The 22,400-nt window shown below is 40.4% G+C and overlaps 3 protein-coding genes and 2 long non-coding RNA genes across 15 annotated transcripts in view; 3 read left to right on the top strand and 2 right to left on the bottom strand.

Annotated features, from left to right (window-relative positions):
• Nucleotides 1-86: 86 nt before the first annotated feature.
• c5ar1 (complement C5a receptor 1) lies at nt 87-2,035 on the top strand. The gene is made up of 2 exons (XM_049726447.2): nt 87-170; nt 612-2,035. The coding sequence occupies exon 2, from the start codon at nt 619-621 to the stop codon at nt 1,669-1,671; it is 1,053 nt and encodes a 350-aa protein (XP_049582404.1). The 5' UTR covers nt 87-170; nt 612-618; the 3' UTR covers nt 1,672-2,035.
• An 894-nt stretch (nt 2,036-2,929) lies between these two features.
• LOC125972623 (dapper homolog 3) lies at nt 2,930-15,786 on the bottom strand. 2 transcript variants are annotated; one of them, XM_049726443.1, is made up of 4 exons: nt 15,283-15,786; nt 7,866-7,971; nt 7,477-7,587; nt 2,930-6,129 (listed from the first exon to the last, which is right to left on the bottom strand). In XM_049726443.1, the coding sequence occupies exons 1-4, from the start codon at nt 15,784-15,786 to the stop codon at nt 4,640-4,642; spliced, it is 2,211 nt and encodes a 736-aa protein (XP_049582400.1). In that variant the 3' UTR covers nt 2,930-4,639. The 2 variants fall into 2 exon arrangements, with proteins under 2 accessions (XP_049582400.1, XP_049582401.1); XM_049726444.1 differs by having other exon boundaries at nt 2,930-6,102.
• Nucleotides 6,129-8,107, top strand: LOC137840437 (uncharacterized). The gene is made up of 2 exons (XR_011087084.1): nt 6,129-6,316; nt 7,841-8,107. It is a non-coding gene; the product is annotated as an uncharacterized lncRNA (long non-coding RNA).
• On the top strand, nt 15,403-18,267 carry LOC125972635 (uncharacterized). The gene is made up of 2 exons (XR_007482867.2): nt 15,403-15,543; nt 15,671-18,267. It is a non-coding gene; the product is annotated as an uncharacterized lncRNA (long non-coding RNA).
• Nucleotides 17,888-22,400, bottom strand: part of gramd1bb (GRAM domain containing 1Bb) — a 78,650-nt gene continuing 74,137 nt past the window's right edge. For all 10 annotated transcript variants that reach the window (XM_049726434.2, XM_049726435.2, XM_068651302.1 and 7 more), the window contains one exon: nt 17,888-22,356. In XM_049726434.2, the coding sequence (XP_049582391.1) occupies nt 22,267-22,356 (90 nt within the window). In that variant the 3' untranslated portion in view covers nt 17,888-22,266. The remainder of the gene's footprint in view (nt 22,357-22,400) is intronic.

Genomic DNA, 22,400 nt, shown 5'->3' with positions numbered 1-22,400 from the left:
CCGACCAGTCATGAACGTCACTATACGTCACTATTTTTAACATGGGAACATAGAGACGTGTGTGTGTGTGTGTGTGTGTGTCTTGGGGTATAAAACATTGAAAAAGGAGAAACGGACATAGTAAGTTCCTCCTAGTAAAGACACAAGTCCAACATCAACTGCTGTGACCCGTGAGTTAAACCTTTTGAAGACTTACATTGTTTGTGAAAGCCTTTATTTCAAACTTAGAAGTGAGTTACTGTTATTGAGTTTATTGTGATTATAATGTTTTGATCATCTACTTTACAGTTTATTGATGGAAGAGTTGAACTTCTTATGTCAGAGAGCCCTGAAAGTTGTACAATGAGAAATTTGACCAAATTTTGTCAAATATGTGGCTTAAAATTTGCAACATCAACACGTTGCTTAATGCATCTGGCATGTCAGTTCAACAAGCATATGAATAACAATGGTCAACAGCAAATTTCAATCAGAAATGGTGGCCTGAACTCATTTTTTATGCTGATTTAGCTGATCTAAAAGTCTCCTAAAGTTGTGGGGCTTGAAATAGTTTTGAGACAGCATTCACATTATGAGAGCTACATAGCTAACATTTTGTTTTGAATTTACAGCTCAATCATGGATGACTTCTTTAACTTGAGTGACATCTATGACTATAACATCAGCATTCCAGACGGCAACTTCACTTTTCCCGATTTTCCCGATAACATGAGGCCCAAGATTCAGCCTATCCAAGTCGTTGCTCTGACCTTCTATGCCCTTGTGGTTTTATTTGGCGTTCCTGGGAATTCCATAGTGGTATGGGTGACCGGATTCAAAATGCCCGCGTCGGTCACATCCATCTGGTTTTTCAACCTTGCGCTGGCTGACCTACTGTGTTGCCTCTCGCTGCCTCTTCTCATGGTGCCTCTTGCCCACGATGACCACTGGCACTTTGGCCCAACAGCGTGCACATTGGTCAAAGGCCTCTTCTATTTAGTGATGTATTGCAGCATCTTGCAACTCGTCTTCATAAGTATGGATCGTTGGTTGCTGGTGGCCTGGCCCATATGGTGCCACAACAACAGGCGACCCAAGTACGCTGTCTTGGGCTGTGTTGTAGTGTGGTGTCTGGCCCTGATAGGAAGCATCCCTCAGTTTGTGTTCACTCGGGAGATCGAGTTGGGCGAGTACAAGCGCGAGTGTGTGGTGGCTTACAGTGTGAAGAAGGCCTGGGCCGTCACAACCCTTCGCTTCCTGTTTGGATTCATCCTGCCGTTCCTCATCATCGTCATCTGCCACTTGATGGTCTACAGAAAAGCCGACAGTAAAGTGGCATCCACTAGGAGTCGCTCCAAGCGGACGCTGAGGGTCATCGTTGCCGTGGTGCTCAGCTTCTTCCTGTGCTGGCTGCCCCTGCATATTGTCGACTTCTTGAGCTTGGTGATCCCTCGGCATTCCCCTCACAGCCCATCCGTGTATCTGGCCCAAGTTTTGACTCTATGCCTGGCATACTTTAACAGCTGCCTCAACCCTCTTCTTTATGTGTGTCTCGGCCGAAGCTTCAAAGACACCATGAACCGCTCCCTGTGCAACATTTTGCACTTACTGAGCGAGGACCACATGCCCAGAACCAGCATCACTCGTCATACTACCACAAGCTCCTCAGAAAAGCAGATGACTAACGTATGAGGAGGTGCAGAAATTGACATGAGCCATGATCAAATGTGGCAGTGGATGAGAAGGCTCGGATTTTCTTCCTTCGTTTAATTTACTACATTGAACAATTATGGCATGATGGCTCATTCTTGGCAAAAGAAATATATTTGTTAATAGATGCCACATACTTCATTATGAAGCAGTACAAACAAACAGAACCATTAAATGCAACTTCATAAAATGCTGTAAAATAAAAAAACAGATTTCTCATGTTTAATGCAAAAAATAATATCTGTTGTGCTCTTTACCAATGATTCAATGTTCATGTCAAAGTTGTGCAAATACATCATGTACTCTGTTTTGTCTGTTGCAGGAAATTAGATGTTAAATCTTGCAACTGCTTGTGTAAATGTCAGAAAAAGAATTTCAATGATACTGAATATATATAATATATAGTATATATATATATATATATATATATATATATATATATATATATATATATATATATATATATATATATATATATATATATATATATATATATCCCCACAAATTCTATATATTTATAAATTATATATATATATATATATTTCCACAAATTTATTTATATATATAATTTAGCTTAGGTGATCCCTCGTTTTTCGCAGGAGCTGCGTTCCAGAACCACCCACGAAAACTGCTTGTGTAAAAGTCGGAAAAATTATTTCAATGATACTGAATATATATATATTTAGTATCATTGAAATTATTTTTGGTTTGTTCTATTGTACTTTAAAAGCATACAGAATATAGTACTCATGGTATACAATGATTAGAAAACTATAAGGTAGCAAATAGGAATATCAGTTGCAAATGCATAAATACTACTGCTGTTTGAGTGTGCTTTTTCAGAGCATGTGGCAGGATTTCTTCAGAATTGCAAAGAACCAATACTTGCATCATATCTTGTTATTCCATGTGACGCTCAAAACCACAAGGAAGCTTAACTGATTCATATCTACTTCATCATATATTTATAGAAATAGGGAATTGCACAATGTCAGTTACTCAATACATAATATGTCAGAACTGGTTAGTTCGGGTCTTCAAAAATAGCTGATGAAACACATTGATTAAATAAATCTGCTTATCCTATCTATCACTTCTGCTGGAGCTGTAATCGAACCTGCACATCTGAACTGTGAGGCAACGTGCTAACCAGTGCTGCACCGTGTATGTGCAATACGTGTTTACACCATACTGGCAGTTGCACGCTTCCGTACATAAGGACTAGTGACACTTGTGAACATACCAAAGACCAAAACATTTTTATTTTATTAAAAACTACATTCATTCCGAACAAGGCCACATCATGGATATAACTTAGCTACATATTTACAAGTGTGTCACCTTGTGTGCTTTTCCCTGTTTTACTGCAGTCGTGCCTTCAAAACGACTTCTGTTCTAATGACTGCGCTAAGCAAGTCATCATAGATGTAGTGTACATTTTCAAATGAGAATTTAGTTAGAAAACTGACATGAAGTACGATAGTACCTTAAAACAGTATAACATCAATTTCTAGTAACATGAGTCTCAGATGTGCTTAACTCAAAAGTGACATATGAAACTATTATAAGTTGCCGTAAAGGCAATATATACTAGTATTTGTGTGTGTGTGTGTGGGGGGGGGAGATTATTTGAGCATTTACATTTTGGCCTAATCTACAAGCATCTATTGACATGTCATATTATTTATCCATCCATTTTCTATGTCACTAGGGTGGTGAGTTAGCTGACTTTGGCCAAAGAGGCAGGATACACCCTGGACTGATTACCAGCCAATCACTGGGCACATAAAGACAAATGACTGTTCACACTCACATTTACATCTAAGGACAACTCAGAACAATACCGCATCTTCACATAATTTAGCATGTTTTGCAATGTTGGAGGAAGCTGGAGTGCTTGGAGAAAACCCATGAAAGCACAGGGAGACATACTAGAGCTGGATTTGAACTTTGTGATTGTGAGGTGGGTGTGTTCACCATTAAGATACTGTTCCTCCTAGATGATGATGATAATGATTTAGTCTGATCTACTAAATTCTCTTGAGAATTTTCCCACCAAAGACAGACTGCGTACACTTTCATGCCCGGACCATAATTTGTGAGTGACGAAAATGCAAACACAAAAAATAATTGGTATTATTTCATTTGAGTGCTGGTTTACAAAATTATAAATCTCCTGTCGTGAGTTTTTAATCAAACCACAAAGTACAATTTCAGGCTTTTAGCAAAGTCGTTGTCAAGATTTATGATACGTATGACTTAGAGAGGCAAAATTTGCCAATACTTGAAGACATTTTGTAGACTACTGTGCAAAGGTATCGGGCCACCCTTTACTTTTTTTGTTCCATCAATTCTTTATTGACCATACAGTATATAATTAGAACATCACCAAGCCAAGCACAGACCTTTACCTCTGAGCATATTTGTGCTTATCTGTTGATTCGGTAACAAGTGACTCCCTGGTTCATTGAGGGCAACAGACAGCCTCTATCCTCTGATGCAAACATTGAAAATAAATTCCTGTCTCAGCACCTTAATCTAACTCCTCATTAAAGTTTTATGGCGTGTGCATGCAGTACCTATCCACAAACATTTGTGGAAATATTTGTTTTTGGTAGTCCTGCTAAAATGCTAAAATGACAAACCCAGTTGTGGCCTAATACCTTGCACAGCATTTTAATTGTATTACAATATTAGTTTCACAGACATGAAGCATGAGTCATTCGCAATAATTCCTTTGGACATCAGCTCCATAGCAACAAAGCAAGCCTTGTCAACATTCGTAATGTGGCATCACATCAATTAACGTCATTTAGGGGAAGATGGAGGCCATTAGTTTTGATGTGGGTGCTTGTCGGAAACAACCATGACATGCCAGCCTTTAATTAGAGTACAGCGCAAAGCTGAGAAAAGCTGCAACCGACAGTCATGCTTTGGCTTTGAAACCAATTCACACGGTGGTCATGACTTTGAGGGATCCTGAGCGGAATCTGAGGATCTTCTTCTTGAGCGCGTGGGAAGCTTTAATTTTGACAAAGGCCTTTGGCTGGGCAGGCGGGTTTGCGGCGGCGGCGGCCTGCGCTGAAGGTGAGGACGAAGAGGATGTGACAGCGAGACGAGGTGGAAGCTGCTGGGGCCACACTAAACCCCCGCTTTCATCCGAGTCGCTGGAGAGCGAGCTGGAGGCGGGTGAGTACACCTCGCTCATGCTGGATGAGGACTCGGCTGGGGCAGCTCCCACATAGGCGTCCTCCCCTTGGCAAAGTGGTGCTCGCTGCTGGAAGTCTGAGTGCCAGCGTTGGGCATGCTGCTGTGGTGGATGATGATGATGCTGCTGCTGCTGCTGATGGTGACCACTGTGACTATGGCGAGCTTTTCGAGGTGGCCTCCTATGTCCTTGCTCTACGTGGTTTTCCCCTTCGTCTTGACTGAGCTCCAGGTTGGAACACCAACGTCGGTTTGCTTTGTCGCCGTTGTTCCCGACGTGAATCTTAGCAACTTGACCTTGAGCTTGATCCCCCCTACCTTGATGCCTCTCGGTGGTGCTGTATCTGCGTTCAGGCAGTACCCGCTGGCCAAGGAGGCTGTTCTCTGATTGGGATCGACCAGTTTTACCGCTTGACTTTTTAGACCTCTGTTTTTCATTGTGGCCCTTCCTTGAGTTTCTGGACTTGGCGTTGTGGTGGTCAGGAGAGGCCTGGCGGGCTTTGGACTGCGTTGGGTTGAAGTGTCTCGGGGAGCGCAAGGGGGCATGGCAGGCCTGCCCTGGGATGTATTGAGCACTTACTAGATTGTGCTTGTGATTGATTGGGGGCTGTGGACAATGCAGGGGGGTTGAGGGTTCACAACAAAGGTTAAGCGCCCCGGCACTGCAGTTGGGGTCCAAGGAGGGCAGAGGTGATGGTTGCCGCCCAGCCGGGGTGTGTGGCTTACACTGGGGGTAGGGCAGCATCAAATAACGCTCCTCATCCAAAGATGGGACCTCTCCTCCATAGGACTCACCCTCCGGAGGGTCACAACCCCGACTCAGGCTCTTTGGGTTAGACGAAAGGTCAACTTGAGGACCTGGATGTCCTTGCTCTGTGGAAAGAGAGGGGCTTTTCCTGTGAAGGGAGGCATGTGCGGGGGTGAAGTTGTATGGTGGATCCGGGCTTAGAGTAGTGCGAGGCTGACACGGCCGTGGCGAAAGGGTGTGGCGCTGGACTAGATGAAGTATGTAACCCTCCACCCTCATGGCTTGCTTGTAGTGTTCATCTGTCACCTGATCCCCCGGAGGCTGCTGCCAGGATTGCTCGTCTCGGCTCGGCTCCAGCATCCACGAGTCCACTGGTGTCCCTTCCTCGGCGATGCCCTCCAGAGGTGGGTGGGGGGCAGAGAATGAGCGAGGCAGGCCACTTGGAGGAACTGTCATGTCTGATTCCCCATTCAACAAGAGTGGGTCTCCAAATAGAGAGAAAAATGCAAGGAGTATTAGTTAAGGCAGCAGCGTCATAATGAACAAGAAACTAGAATACAAGCAGACTTTTTCCCCCATCCATCCGTTTTCATCCTGGAGCTGGAGATTCCCACTGAATTCGGCCAAGAGACTAACTAGCACACCACGGACTGCACTGCACCATTAAAAACGGTCAGGGACAGTAGACTGCAAAATATTATTTTATTGTCATTGAATATTACTTTTTTCATAATTCTTTTTTATACTTAATTACCTTTTTTTGGGTGAAGGATTATGCAAAAAATACTTAACCAATGTTGTGGTTACAGATAATTTTTTTTTGTGTGTAGGATGATCAAAACAATTTTACCCATATTTTACCCACTTTCTCCACCCATATTCTACCCACTTTCTATTGCGTAAGACGTGGCATCCACTAAGCAATGCATCTGAACTGGACAATTGCAAATAAATTACAACCAACAAATAACCTCACACACCTACAAGAAATCTGTTCTTGCTGCTACAAAAAAATGCAACCTCTTAATAGAAAAACACGTTTTGAACTACCATCTATACTGTATATATATTTTTATTGAGCTAAAAACAACAGGACAGGTCAAGTAGAAAGCAACCCCTGTAGCTACATATATGTCTCCGTTGGCGTGAACTGTAAAGGGCGGAATGCACGAGAAGAAAGTAGATGTTTTCATGATGACCAGGTTTCAAGATTGTCCTAACTTTGCAATCACAACTGTCATTGTTGTGAAAGATAATGTGACAATCAGGACTTCACATGAACTATTTTGCTTACCAACCACTGTGGGTAGTGGTGATAATAGTGGTTATGCAAGGATACACAACCAACTTCTGCATTTGATAAAACAGCTTGAAGATTTTTAGTTATTCAGGGGTCATCAACCAAAATGTAAAAAAATCCAGAAAAAAGTATCTGTAAATGCTGCCCAAAGTGAAATTGTCCTTATGGGGTGTTCTGAATTGAACATTATTTATTTTCTTATGTGGCTGTAACATGACGTGGAGAAAGTGAAGTGCTGTAAATATTTTACGGTACATTAAGAGCCTCAATGAAGGCCAAATTGGGAGTTTGTTTGTTAATTTGTTACTGTATTAGGCTTGCTTATAAAAGAAGAAAACTAAAACAAAACACTATGTACGTACTTGCTTCACGGAGGTATCAGAGGCATCTTTTATACATAAAAAAGCTGTAGCAACCAATGCTTAAGGCACATAAAGGCAGAGCGGTCGTTATTTATTGACAGAAGCCTTATAATGATGTCCACGTGGAACAGGAAACGGTGAAAGAGGACCATGTGTGTTTATTTTCTTACCCACAGACTTGGGCCTTTCGTTGGTGTAAGGCCAGGAAGAGACCATTTCTGCTGGCTCTGCAGAACAAGTTCTCCCTTTAGGCGACTGACCTTCAGTTGACTCAAAAAAACCTAGAAAAAAGTACAGCTTGTGTGAGAGAAGAGAAGGTTATTTCATAGCCGTCAAACCTATGTTTCTTGTAGCAAACGTTGCAAGCTGGCCACTACACAAATATGTATAAATAGCATCCAGTCAAAAATGCAACTAAATCATACTTGAATTGGCCATTTATGAGAAAAATGAGCTTACGAGAAGTTTGGTTGGTAATTAAATATTGGTATAAGTAGCTCATAAGGCTGCTGGAACTCTTTCTCTTAATTACAGGTACCTAAACTCGGCCAGCTGTCACCTGTATCTCCTTGAGCGGCATCATGGTGGTCGGTGTCGATGTTCAGCTCTCCCACCTGCTGCTCCAGCGCTTGCATGAGACCCCATGGCGAACTCTGAAGAGCACTCTGAAACACAAACACACTCCTTGTTGTTAGCATGAAATCTCTATATGACTGAGGTATGAATCTGAGACAACAATGCATAATGATCAAGTGGAGTCTAGAGATGCTAATCAATAAAGTACACCATGTTGGCTTTTCATTGACACCCATCGATTTGTATTCACACAAAAAGGCTTGAGTCGATGATATAATAAAGTATTTTGTCATTTAATTGTCAAGGATAAGTCGGAACACAAACATGGGCTCACAAAAATGTTCTGGAATCTAGGACAGTGGTTATTTATATTTATTTTATATTATTCTGTTGTATTGAGTTATTTATTGTGTATTTCGATATGATGTTTTCAGATTTTAGTTCGGTGTTAGGATTAGTTAATTGCTACCGTATTTTTAATTACTAGTTGTATTTAGTTTGGTGTTGTATTTTTCACTTCATGTCCACTGTACTGTAGCGTGTCATTGATCTATCTCTGGACGTTGTTATGCAAGCCCATGCCCAGAACTTTTTCCATGCCCCGCTGCCTTGAAAAACGTGTCTTGCTTTTTTAAAAATATTTAATATTTAAATTTCTTGTTGTTGTTATTGTAAAGTTCTGCTGTTTTTTCAGTGGGGCCTTTTTGTCTCCACTGCAAGCATGAATTAATAAAGTCAAATCAAATCAAAGCAAACTGACAGTACACAAGACGTAGTCAGGTGGAACATGAATTATTCAAATACACTTGGAAGTGCATACAATGGAGTGGGCCTAATACAGGATGTTGCACTCATGTTTAGAACATGTGATGCAACAACTGAAACCAGTTGTCACGCAAGCTTGTGTCAGACATAGTACATGTAAGCCTACACTGATTTAGTTGGAATTCGTACAAAAAGACATACACTGTCGTAATTAAAAAAATATATACATATCAAGTTACTTGCAAAGGTTAATACAAATTGAAATAATGAGTCGCCATGCGGTTCATTTGAGATTTCCTCATGTCACCCCCAAAAATGTGAGCTTTTCCACTGAACTTTATTACATTAAGATGTCATGCTGTTTGAAATCCATATTGGTCTAGCTCACACACTTCTTTATAAATCAACTGCAATAAAAAAATGTATATGCAAACAACAAACTATAGGAGTTTGTTGACAGCGTGGATATTTTTTGGCTAATGTCAGCATTTATTGAATAAATGATAGCTCCACAACTAATAGGCTATATTTGCATTTTTTTTTTTTAAACGTATTAAACATATAGAGTGGACATATTACGTGTAACAATATTCAACTACACACAAAAGGTGATGAAAAGTACACAGTACAAATGTAAATAATTTGCAACTCCATTTAAGAAAGAGAACAGACACACATCTGCTTTTAATTCCTTTAACAGCTTTTCGTACAATAAACTTACAAACACCTCTTAAGTCATGAGACTACTGAATTAGAAAGTTTTTTGAATGACGCAAGGGAAATGGTGGTTTTGCTCAATCTAAACTACAACCACAATGGAGATTGTTAAATTAACCTAAGCAGTATCTTTGTGCTAAGTACTAACCTCTAACAACACGTTAAAGCTTTCTCTTGCTCAGCCAGCAACAATGGCCTTCCTCAGACTGCTGCATGCATGTGATCAGCCGTAAGTGAATTAAAGGTCGTGTAGCTCAATGTCAGCATCATCTCAAATTGACATCATGTTCCTGCTCCTCCTCTGTTGTTCAAATGTGTGCTTTGCTCACGACAAGAAAACCTGAAAATGGATGTGGACGTTGACTCCTTTTGTCTAACGCGCACTCATAATGCAAATGCCGCTTAGGGTCAGTTGACCCACGCTAACCTATGCTTCCCCAATAACCTTGTCACCCCCCACAATTGCTGTCATTCCAATTGTCTCAACAAGGGTGCTTATTGTCTTGGTCCAAACAAAGCTGTAAGCAACCCTCCATCAATATGTTCTTGTGTGCTAGAGACCTGAAACGAGGAGCATTGTTTTTGCAATTAAAACCATTGGAAATCAATGAATCAATAATGCAATTTCACACAATTGATTGCCTTCTTTCTATCGGTTGCTGTTAGTATATAAAGCAGTCTGACACTTTACAGCATTTGATGGGGTCCTACAGCAAGGTACTTCATTGCAAGAAGCTTTTAGCAGGCTGCTGTGAGATTATTGTCTATTATTGATGCCCTCACACTGCTTTCACCACACTGTGCACAATCTATCATTACCTTTTTACAGCATCCCCAGTCCTGGGATGGTGGGGGATGGGGACAGACAGACGACAACCCACCTCACCTAACCATAAAGCAGCTACACAGTGACTACAGGGACCAATTCATGTCAACATCACCACTAATTTCTATTTGTCTCCACGTCTCCACATTCAGAATGTAGACGAAGATGAGAGGTGCAGATACTGGAGATACAAACAAACTATGTACAATGGAAAAAAGAGATCACTGGTTGTGCTAAAAGGGAGTGAGCTCATAAACCAGTCAGTGGTTCATCACCAGGACATAAACATCTATGGAATGGACCAATGAGACAGCCTCACTCCTGGATCCTCTATAATTAAATCAGACAAGGCTGTCTGACACACAACACATACACACACACACGCACGGACGCACGCACGCACGCACGCACGCACGCACACACGCACACACACACACACACACACACGCACACACACACACACACACACACACACACACACACACACACACACACACACACACACACACGCACGCACATGCACACACATAGACGTGCACGCACCAAGCATTAAAAATCATAAACACTTAGTACCTTAAGTTCACCTTTCAAATCATACACTTCACATCACATCTGGAGCTGGTCAGAATGGGTTAATACTACCTTCCTGATAACTGACACTGTTGACCTTCAACATAGAAGAAAAACACATTATGGAAGATTAGGACTGAGTTTGACCATTGAAGGTCCTCCCTGTGAAAAGAGCTATATAAAGGTATATAAAGAGCTATATAAATAAAATTGACTCAATTAGGTAAGGAAAAAAGGTCCTTGATTTACAACAGTGCATAATACTGCATGCTTGCTATCTTTCATAAGGAAGGAAAACGTAGGTTCCAAAATTTGCAGACAAATAGAGGCGCCGTGCTGGAATCACATGCTCTAACTACAAAAGAGTTGGACACAAGCAAGCTGCACTTCAGGCACATTATATGGTCAAGATGTGGCTAATTCGATGATGTTGATGAGGCATGACGTGCTGCCTGCTGGTTGCAAATGAAAACACAACATGTATTTTGTGTCTCCTAGCAACATCGCTGCACAACCTAACAGTCATTTGCTAGTGTAATAGAATGTGACCCTAAATGTGCTCCTTTCCTAGGGCGTGCAGTTCAAAGTCATCTTTTCAAAGACACATCCACATATTGAATCACCACTTTTGTTTCATTCAAACAAATGATCAGGATTTCCTCTGTAGCGCATGCACTAACACATACTCTGTGTTAACAAAATTTCGGTGAATGGTGCTCATTAGGATGCTATGACTGGGTGCTAAGGCAGGGAGGAGGGACGTCATGGGGGGCTGTGAAAGGAGCGTGACGTGCCACGATGTCCTCGTGTGAGTGGCAGCTTTGACAGCTCAGCATATGTGTGCTAATATGAGTGTAATGTGATGACTCAGCGTTTGTGCACTTTCCATTTAAAAACAAAAAAGAAACTAAATTAACTATGTGTCCATGTCTTATCAGGGCACAAAAGCTAAACCCTTGCTCAGGCAGCTGTTCCCGATATATAACACCAAGCATTCAAATGCACTCGCTGCTACACTTGCACAACAATACAATACAATAGAGACGAGTCATCCGATAATATCATCGGATTTCATTCTTAAATATGACAACAGCGTGGGATAATCCCTCTGAATTATTATAGAAATCAATTCCTTGATTATTTTAAATTAAATTAAAATAGTTTAATAGCATTACTGTCACTCGACGGGCGTGCAAGACGGTTTCTAATTGCCAATGTCACATACACGGCCAACTACATCATCCACATGGGGAGACCTTAATTTACTTGCCAATGTCATGCATAGACACGAGCGAATCAATTTCTGTTCCTGCATTGTCAAGCATAGCATACTCAGGCGTACTGTGCTCCGACTTCCCTGATTTTGATGCAAATGAGGGATGCTGCCAGGAAAAGACTACTTCCATCCCACAACGATGCACAAAGGCGCAAACGCCTTGTTATGCCTGACTCTACCTGTGCAAAGTGCAACAAAACAACAAACAGAAAGAAAACTCCAATCTTATTACAAACCTCCACAATCCATAAATTAGGGCCACCTTTAGGCTTCACAGAACCATACCATTTTAGTAGTTGCATACAAATTACCAGGTTACATATGGTGAATGTGTTCACAGAATAGTTAAGAATCACTATTATTTTATAATATAATGAAAAAAAAATACTGGAAGCAGCGCCAAGAGAAAGGCTTTGTGAATAAATTAATAAAATTTCCATGAAACAAGTATTAAAATTAAGTTGTAAATGTAGGTCAGGGCTTTGTAGTTGAGGGTGCCAGACAAAGCCTGAAGGCACACTAACTGGTTTCACAAAACAGTCAAAATATCTCTTAGTATGATGCAGTACACTTAGACATTACAACATTAGGGGAGATATTGCTAAAAAAACAAAAAAACAAAAAAAGCCCCGACCAAGCCTTGTAATGACTCAATTCTTACTGAAGTTGTGCTATGACCAAATAAGGTGGTGTGCGAGTGCCTTGAATGATGAAATAAACTTTTGCTATACAGGCTGCCAACTCACTGCCATTGCTTCTAGCCATGTACTACGTCTGCTTAACAATAGCAGTGAGTGGACAGGAGGTCAGCTCCTCATGCGTCACCAGCTGCTGTCTCCCATCTGAACACTGTCAACACCTCACACTGTAGCATAGGTCGGCCTCAGAGGAGGGGGGGGGGACGACCTCAATGTACACACATACAGTACAGTACAGCCACAGTCCCAACACAGCTACACCCTGTAAACTACACGGGGAGTTGTCTCCGACACACATGGCGAGCTGAATTCAGTACAACTGGTGCCATCTATTCTGTAGGGACATTCCTCATGCAATTACTCACATGCTTGGGTTGGCAGAAGAGTTAATAGACATTGATCCACATATGTTGGATAGAAAATGAAAACAGGAAACTAAGCCCCCTTTCCCCCCTCCCTATCCTTCATCCCCAAGCCAACCCCTCCTTTGCAGACCATGAAACAACTGCTTCTCCTCCGTTTGTGATGAGGACAATGTTGGCTTGCTCCAGCAAGGTGGGGTGGACAGCGGTGGGGTTGGGCGCCGTCATTCTGTCTCCTGAGTGGAAACACGGCTTTGTTCACGTTTGTTATGTATGCATCCTAATATCCAATTGGAGGGGGAAAATAGTGGAACCTCAAGTTTTATGATGGTGTTCAATCACTGGTAATTTGGCCACCATTTTCTGGTTGTCACAGAAATGTTTCCAACGTTACTGGAAATTTAATGTATTATAATGTGGGAAAGCAGAACGCACATCCACGTAGCATAAAAACTCAAGGTCAAGATCACCCAACATGTCAGCGTACCGCAAGAAACATCTGAGAATTAACTGGTTTTGATTTTTAGTTGGCTCTTTGGCAATATTTCTTCCAAACGAAATATCCTCGACAATGACTGCTATATGAAGAAGAACGAAGGAAGAAATGTGGAAAGAAGGAAGCAGATTTAAATTCAAAACAGTTGGCAATAAAATGAAAGAAGAATGATGTACGATTGTAGATAAGCACTGCATGTATTCAGGAATGCTTCAGATATCTGTCCATTCATTTTCTGAACACACTTATTCAGACTTACATTCACACTGTCAATGATTGGGAACTGAACCCTTAGAGTCTGCATGAAAATCAGGCAGGTGAACTACTCTTGGTATGTCTTGGCATGTGAAGAATTTGACAATAAAGCAGCATTTGACTTTGACACTACACCAACCATGACCTCATTTCACATTTTGTCCCACGGTGAAATTGCATCATTTCAATGTATGATCCACATTGATTTTATAAAGCGGAATATAAATTGACACTTTCAGATTCCTTTAACAATGTTCGTTATTATACCTAGGTACATAAGGTCAAAATATTAGAAACACCTCACCATAGCTTTATTCGTATTTTACAGGGAAACTGTGTATAGGGAAGGTGTTGTGTCTTCGGTTTCTGTTCCCACTCAGGAAAAGTAAATGTGAATGTTGCCTTTCTCTTTCCCTGTGCTTGATTGGTGTCCAATCTAGGGTTTAGTCTGCCTTTCCCCAGATGTCAGCTGGGAGACTCCAACTCCCTGCAACCCTGAACAGGATAAGCGGTATATAGAAAATGGATAAAAGGGCATTTAATTCAGCTCTTGTTTTGGAACTGACTACTTTGCTGAGGTATACCAAAAGCGAGCAGCCGTGTTCAAGGCCACCATCCTGTCATCTAGCAACATTAGTATTCTGGTCCACATGCATCTATTGTTAGGGCTGTGGGGAGGAGGAGGGGGACGAGGTGTAGAGAGAAGGCGGTCGATTTAATTTCTCATTCCACCTCATTTATTTAATAAATACCTCCTTTTGTTACAGGGTTGTAACAGTCGGCTGGGAATTACAGTACCGCTATGAACCACAATAACAATGACCGTAATGCTTCTATAATCAGCATATGTACACTGGACACATGATGCTCAGTGATGCATAAAAGTTGGAGTCTGAGATGCTCCAGGCAACAAAAAAAAAAAAAAAAAAAAACCCCAAAAACTCTTCCCAGCAGTAAAACACATCACTTTTAAATCTACTTAGAGCACCTCATCAATTATGACATAAAGACGTCGACCACAAGCAAGCAACTGAAAATCAGTCATGTCTTTATGATGTGGAGAAAGCTGCAATAAGAGCGCGCTTGTAAAGCAGTAAAAGGCACAAAAGTGTATGATGGGGAACAATGGGCCATTAAATAGTCGGCCTGGGCTCCAAACGGCGGCTGCTCCACCCCCTGATCTGCTCGCCCACAGGCATAAACCTCCAGACCCAGCGAACAGAGAGCCTATTAATCAAGTTGAGTAACTTTTTTTTTTCCCCAACGAAGAAATATCTCATTCTGCACCATAGGCAAAAGCTCAAAGTAAAAGCGGGCAAGCGGATTACGCAGAGCAAACAGTCGGGAGCAAAAAAGGGGAGGGGGTGGTGTTTGGACTTCCAAGAATCCAAACACAGTATGAAATAAATAAATAATAATAACTAAAAGTTCTTACCAGCTGGCGCCTCAGTGTCAGGTTATCTTGGCCCCAGCAGCTGAACCAGGACACGTCCCCTGAAGTGGGGGGCTCCTGCGGGGGACGCGGGTCGCCGAGCGCAAGCGCTCCGAGCACTAGCCCCTCCTGACGCTGCTTGCGGAGCTCCAGCTCGCACAAGCCGGCCAGACTTGCCTCCAGGCGCTCCTTGGTCCGGCTGCGCTCTGCCGTCACCGGGAAGGAGAAGGCGCGGTGCATAGTCCGAATTGCTTCTAGAGAACAGTAAGAATAAATAATCATACAAAAAGAGTTTTTACGCGGATATTGGAGCTTTCTCCATTCTCCAAGAGTGTGTTGGGAGCAGCATGCTTCCCAACATCTATGCGCGATACATTTTCTATTTTTGCAGCTGTCAAACGCCGCCACGGAGCCCCGCCCTCCCTCCGCCACAGTCCACGCACGGTCCCATCTGGGTCGGGATTGGAGCTCGGGAGGCGGATGGGGGTGTCTGTGAGCCATGGACATCCCATCCCCCTTGATTCATTCCAGACTCTGCGACCTCACCCATCTCCTCGTCCCCCCCTGATGAGGAGGGAGAGTGGAATACTTGAGGGGGAGGGCTCCTCTTTAAAACTGTTAAAAAGAAGAATGATGAGGGAATCAGTAGAGATAAGACTGCAGGAAAAAAATTAAAACGATTCTCATGGTTCCAGAAGAACCAAAGGCAAGTCAACACCTGGATTCAACTAAGCAAATAGTTCACATCCTCCCATTGGATATGCACTGACTGCACGCATTAATAGCTTTCATCTGGCTGTGAGATGCTTCAAAAATATGTTGCACAACTACAGGGGGGAGAAAACATTTTTTAGAGCAACAGTCTCATAGATAATAATGGAACCTAATCCGGAATAAAGCAGTTGTAAAATGTTTATTAACATTTCAGGCAATTTTTATAATGAAATATTTGGCAAACATGGTAGACTATTAGCACAAAGTGAAAATAAGTGATCAACAATGTTGATGTCAAACAAACAATCAAACAAAGTTTTCAGCATTTTGAACCTTACTTAAACTTGAATGTATTGGTTTAGATTTTGTGTGTTTATTTTTCAAAAGGAACAAATATAATGTATATATGGTTTTCAACATTGCCTTCAGAAGTCACTCAATTAGCAGTCTTGTGTGCTCAAGATATAAATGTGCCTGTTCTGCGAAGGCTCGGCAACCGGAAAGGTCAGGGAAAACGTTGCATGGTCTGATGGTGGTCAGAGAAGCCATCAAGAGGTCCAAGGTCATTCTGAAAGAGCTGTAGAAATCCACATCTCAGTTGGAAGAATCTGTCCCTAGGACAACTATTGTATAAGTCGCGCACTCAACTTTTATGGAAAATTGGCAAGAAGAAAGTGAATGCAAGTCACATGAACTCCAGTTTTCCATATAGTGGACACTGTAAACATGTGAAACAGTGCTTCTGATCAGAAGACAACTTTTTTAAAATCTGAATTTTCTACCTACAGCATTTTTGAGCTTGGACTACTGCCGTGTTGATAAACAAATGTCGACTGATATAAAACAAACCTCTCAATGTGTGTTGGCCTTTGTTAAACAAGATTCCTTTCATATTAACTCTAAAATAACTCAATAGATTGGCTGTAAACAGCTGCATTGCTTTAAGAAAATAACTAGAAGCTAAACCAATTGGAGAACAAAGGCTTCATTTTGGAATATAGAGCAATGTGGTATGTGGTCTGAGGATGGGCACAGAAAGCAATGATGTCTGTCCAAGCCTGTGTTTTATGATCACTTGTGCTATGCGAGCCCTAAAAGGGAGGTGAATCCACTGAATGAACAGTGTTTTCTTTCAATGAATGTTCTGTGGAAGCGTAGTTGAAGGAACATGAGACATCATTTTCACACATGCATTGGCTACCACTCAGTCTAGACCTTAACTCCATTGGGAATTTTTGGAATGTGCTGGACAAGACTTTACACAGCACTCTGACATGGACACTCCCACCATAAATGAAACAAGAAAAATCAAGATCAAAGCAAATGTAAAATTGCATGTATGTTTATTAAAACAATTCAAAAATTTTTTTGGGACGAGACAGCGTGCATGGGATAAATTAATAATTATATCACCCTGTTTAGATTTGACATTAATCAAGACATTTGTCACACTTTAAATGATCTGGACTTCATTCGAGCAATAGAACAGGGACAATTTGTAGTCATTTTTTTTTAACCAACTACATCCTCCAATGTTGAACTTTTGGACATTCAACAAGAATGGAACATATTTGATTCCTGATGTACATAGTTGACGTTTATGCTCTAAATGAGGTCATTGAGTTGCGATTGAGAGGATTATTCAAAGTGCAGTGAGCTCGCAGATGGACAATGGGGACCCACTCTACTGTAGTAACCCCCCTCCTGCCCCCCCAAAACAAAGCTTTCGACATCAATATTTTAAAGTCTATGTACTATACTTCATACTGCAAAGAGCAGCAAGTGATGAATATTTCATTTCAGCAGCATCACTTCCTCTCCACTCATGCAGTGTTTGAACTCTCCTGAGGTCACACAATAGAATGGAGAGAAAGTTTGACACAGAGAGCAAATGTATCCGCATTAGATCTTTATTCATACGTTCAGTCTCTACTTCACAAGAACCAGAAAGCCATTTTGTCTTTTAGTCTCTATGAGGCAAAAAAATTATCAGCAAGTCAAAGAAAGCCTACGCGCAGCGCAGGTTGGATTTCTTCTCTTAAGATTTCACGTGTTGAGTGTGTGTGTGTGCGTGCACACTGGAGAAATACCCCCCACACACATACACACCATATACTTACAGTATATATTTATCTTGTGTAGAAATGTTACTAAAATCCTCCTGGGAGAAGATCAAAACATTTTCTAAAAAAAGAAATCAAACTAAACATACAGTATAACTCTTGATTTTGACTCAATCAGTGGTCATTTCCCATGTTAAAGCAACATGTTTCATCTGACTTCAAAAAGGGGCTGCGTGTGAAAAGCGCTATACCGATTATTTTTGAATGGTATACTGGCTACATATTATTTACTGCCATGGAGACCGCAGACCATGTTATGTAGTGGCCTGTAATATTTGTGGACCAGCCAGGACACTGCTCATATGCATTAGCACATACATTCATCAGCTTCTTAATGCACATTTTGTTACTGCCATAATACTGGCAAGAATTATTTCTTCATGTTGCTTCAGTAATGGGTGTTTTCTTTGTCTTAAATTACAGAAGTGGTACAGTGATGGGTTCTAATTAATAAAAACAAAGCGTTCCATTGCAGTAAAGATTAGCAGCATTAACTAGCTTAAATACAATGTACTGTTAATATACTTTAGCCAAGTTCTGAACATGGGTAGCCTTCAATGAAATTCCCCGGTTATTCTTTACTGTTGCGTGAACAAAGGCTGTTTTGTTTAATTACTATGTTGATTAATTAATGCCAATTAATACCATCAAAGCGTTCCACTGCTGTGCACCGACAATACAATCTTTAATACAATACAGTAGCCTATACTATTCAATAGCATAGCTGGGGTCATCTAAATGAGATTTGTTGTAAAATAAATAGAAAAGCATAGCTGGGGTCATCTAAATGAGATTTGTTGTAAAATAAATAGAAAAACAGAGTGTTTGAGTAGAATGAGAATCATTGAGTCAAATATCTGTCCTTGAAATACATGGAGTCATACTTGCTATCCAGCTCAATCAGTTGAGTGTTTCTTAAACAAAACAGTAGTAAAAAAAAAAAAAATCATCTGGAAAAGTAAAAATAGTTCCCATTTCACATTTTTCATGACATTCTGTACCATCATAAAAATTAAGCATAGATTCTCTTCATAACTCTTCAGTCTCATAAAGTGGTCTCTCTTATTCTCTCTTTAAAATATTTATCTTAAAACATGTAGCGGTGTAACACATAGCAAAAAAAACCTTCAAGTGAGCCCCCACACAGCAGGTGTTCATCCGTTATAGTCACACGCATAAACATTAATGATTCCTTTTCATTCCTATACACCACAAGCACATAGACCACACACACACGCACGCACGCACGCACGCACGCACGCACGCACGCACGCACGCACGCACGCACGCACGCACGCACGCACGCACGCACGCAAAGAAGAATACAGAAATATACTTTTTGGGGGATCAAGTAATTCGCATCAAGGCCAAAATGAAAATAACTGTTTGGAAGAAGATGTCATACCTGGAGACACTATTAAAGTTGGAATAAAGTGCTTCTCTTATTTTTTTTTTAATTGAATGATTGAATACAAGAAGGTTTGGAAGTGCTTTTAGTTATGGCTGAAGTTCAGCTAAAAGGTTTTCTCTTCTAGTCATGCTCTTGATGCCAATCTACTGTACATGTAATAATACTTCATTTAACATACAACATGACAATTTCTAGAATTCTTTCATTTGGTTCCTTTCATTCTCATGCTGCACGTTGCATCCAACACAGACAAACACTTGAAAACAGTTGGGAGGCATTCAAATTAGCAGACTTTAAAGAAGAGTGTGACATCTTGGGACAAAGCAGTTTATGGCATTGTCTCTAGTGGACAATTTGAATTAGGGGCAAGTGTGGCAGTGCCCCATGAGATCCACTAGATAGTGGTATAGTGAAAACAAATACTTTTAAATATATCATGATTGAGGAATATTGCAGCCATAAAAAAAAGTAATATTGAAATGATGGAAAAATCAGTTACAATCAATATTACAAGAAAAAATAAAACCAAAATTAACAATTTGCATTAAATATTTACTTTTTGAGCAGAATAAAATTATTACTTTCTGCTGATACAATTTTAAGTCTTTATGATTTTATACTCCTATACTTTTTTTTTCATGTAGTTAGAATTTGATTTGGGTAAAATAAGCTTTTCCTTCATAAGTGTATTCTCATTTTTTTATTTCCTCCTACATTACAACTTTATTATAATTGAAAAAATGATCTTAGAACATTAAGTTTACTTAACAGAACATGTTAAGTATTTTTCATTCTGGTAATGTAAAATATGTAATATGTAAAATATTCATTTATATTCTTGCAAAAGTATGAGTTTCTCCAACAAAATTTCATTTGCATAACATTTTTTGTAACTTTTTGACTGATATCATTTTGAGTTTTGTCTCAGACTATTACAATTTTCTTTCCTACCGTTTCTAGTTTTTCCTTGTATCATCATTTTCTTTTTTTGTGTGGCCCTAATATTCTGATGTATATTTAGAGTAACAATTCAGTTGCAAAATTGTGGCCGTAGTACTGAAAAAGTAAAATCCCCAGATTAGATCATAAAAATGTTGATTTTTTTTTTTTTTTAAATATTGCGATATAACCTGTGCAATTCATCTGTATTCTTAACATGGACATTTTCACTTTTTATAGTATATGCATTAAAGTCACCTCATACGCAACTGTTTTTAAAGTTATGTCCTATAAGTGTCTGATTAGTTCACTGCCAATTTTCCGTGTCCTTTTTTATTTTTTATGATGAAAACATTGTAGAGAATGTGACCCGCACATGGCAAATTTATCATTGGGCTCAAGGAACACTCATTTTTTCTAGGTAGGAATTGTACCTAGCAACAAGTGACTGCACAAATAGTGTACATTGTGACGACTAAAACTTTATTGCATTTTGCGTAGTTTTAAACACTATGTATTATTTGGGTGCTCAAGTACATAGCTGTTAGGGCCTACTTAAGTGATTGGGCCAAATCAGCTACTTTTCCTTAGAAAAGCACCACTTGTTACAGCAAGCGGATTGATGTAGTTTTCCAAACATTTGATTAAAATGTGAGAAAAAAGTTTGGATGGTAAACTTTAGTGTGGTTAGGGCTAATGCAAGGCTGCATCCCAAAAAAGGCAGTCTGGCTGCAGGAACCAGGAACAGAAAAAAACCCACATGTGGAATGGTAAAAATGTCACACTCTTTACACGCATCTACACACACGCACACGTGCGAATATAATCGCACAAATGCAGACTCGTACTTGCACACTGGACATGTCACAGACATATCTGGCATGCATTTTTTTTTCTTTTAAAGAGTAAAACATTTTTTTTTTTTTTAGAAATTCTTCAGCAGCTGTAGAGCTCTCATTTCTTATGTACATAAATGAACAATAAATATAGGTAATGCTCATATATTTTGAATATATATTAAATAATGAAATACTAATATATTTCAAATATATTAATAGAATTCTTTCTAATTGGAAACACTTCTAAAGAGATATAGTCACAGTTTAGTAACAAAACATGTAAGAAGACGTCCCTACTAGTCGCTGCAGTGCCTCTTTTTAAAAGTCTTCTAATTGAAACATACATTCTATTTCTACATTCGACCATCATTGATTGGGCAAGCTTCATTATCACTGCGCAGAAACAACTGTCAAAGCAGATTGTGTCGTCTTCAAATTTGGCTGTCTGACAGGGAACCAGCCCTGACAAAGACCACTCAGACCAGATTTGTAAGATGATGGTCAAACAAACTGCAGTCGGATATCCTCTGTGAAAAGAGACGCTGCAGCGAGGTCCTCTAGGGGGACGATGAGGAACAGTCGTGAGAGTAAAACGACTTTGAACTCTCCAAATGAACCCTGTCTCTCCTCTTCCAGTTGTTTTTGATATACACAAACTGGAATTGGAACCGCATGAATACTGACAGGAGCTGCTGTAAGATGTCGAAATGCATGCAAGAGTGAACTCATTCTTCCTGCCTGACCCCCTTAATGACACACATGGCTTACAGTAGGTTAAAGTCGCTGCTGCTGCTGGAGACATCTTCTCAATTCCCATCTCACTCTTCACTCCTCACCCCTCTTCATGTTCCTGGACCTGCTTACTTTTTATCTCCCTGCATACAGAATCATAAAAAAGAAAAACAAAAAGCGGTCCAATATTGCACAGCATGCCCTCATGGCCTTGTTTTGTGGCAGCGGATCAGTGGTAGTGAGTCCTCTTATCTTCAGTTTCCGAGCTGTAGTCCCTCAACCCAATACCCCGCTGGAGGTTCAATAAAGAGTCTTTCATCTGATCAAAACAGGAATAAAGAGGAAAAACGTTAGTTTTATTAG

This window comes from Syngnathus scovelli, chromosome 7 (genome assembly GCF_024217435.2).
Source record: "Syngnathus scovelli strain Florida chromosome 7, RoL_Ssco_1.2, whole genome shotgun sequence".
Lineage (NCBI taxonomy): Eukaryota > Metazoa > Chordata > Actinopteri > Syngnathiformes > Syngnathidae > Syngnathus > Syngnathus scovelli.
This window is presented reverse-complemented; position numbering and strand designations above follow the sequence as displayed.

Coding starts and splice junctions, on each gene's coding strand:
- c5ar1 (XM_049726447.2), top strand. CDS start 619: ATGGATGACTTCTTTAACTTGAGTGACATCTATGACTATAACATCAGC.
- LOC125972623 (XM_049726443.1), bottom strand. CDS start 15,786: ATGTCCATGGCTCACAGACACCCCCATCCGCCTCCCGAGCTCCAATCC. Junction 7,588..7,865: donor TGCCGCTCAAGGAGATACAG/GTGACAGCTGGC, acceptor ACTTTTTTCTAG/GTTTTTTTGAGTCAACTGAA. Junction 6,130..7,476: donor CGAAAGGCCCAAGTCTGTGG/GTAAGAAAATAA, acceptor CTCTATTTGGAG/ACCCACTCTTGTTGAATGGG.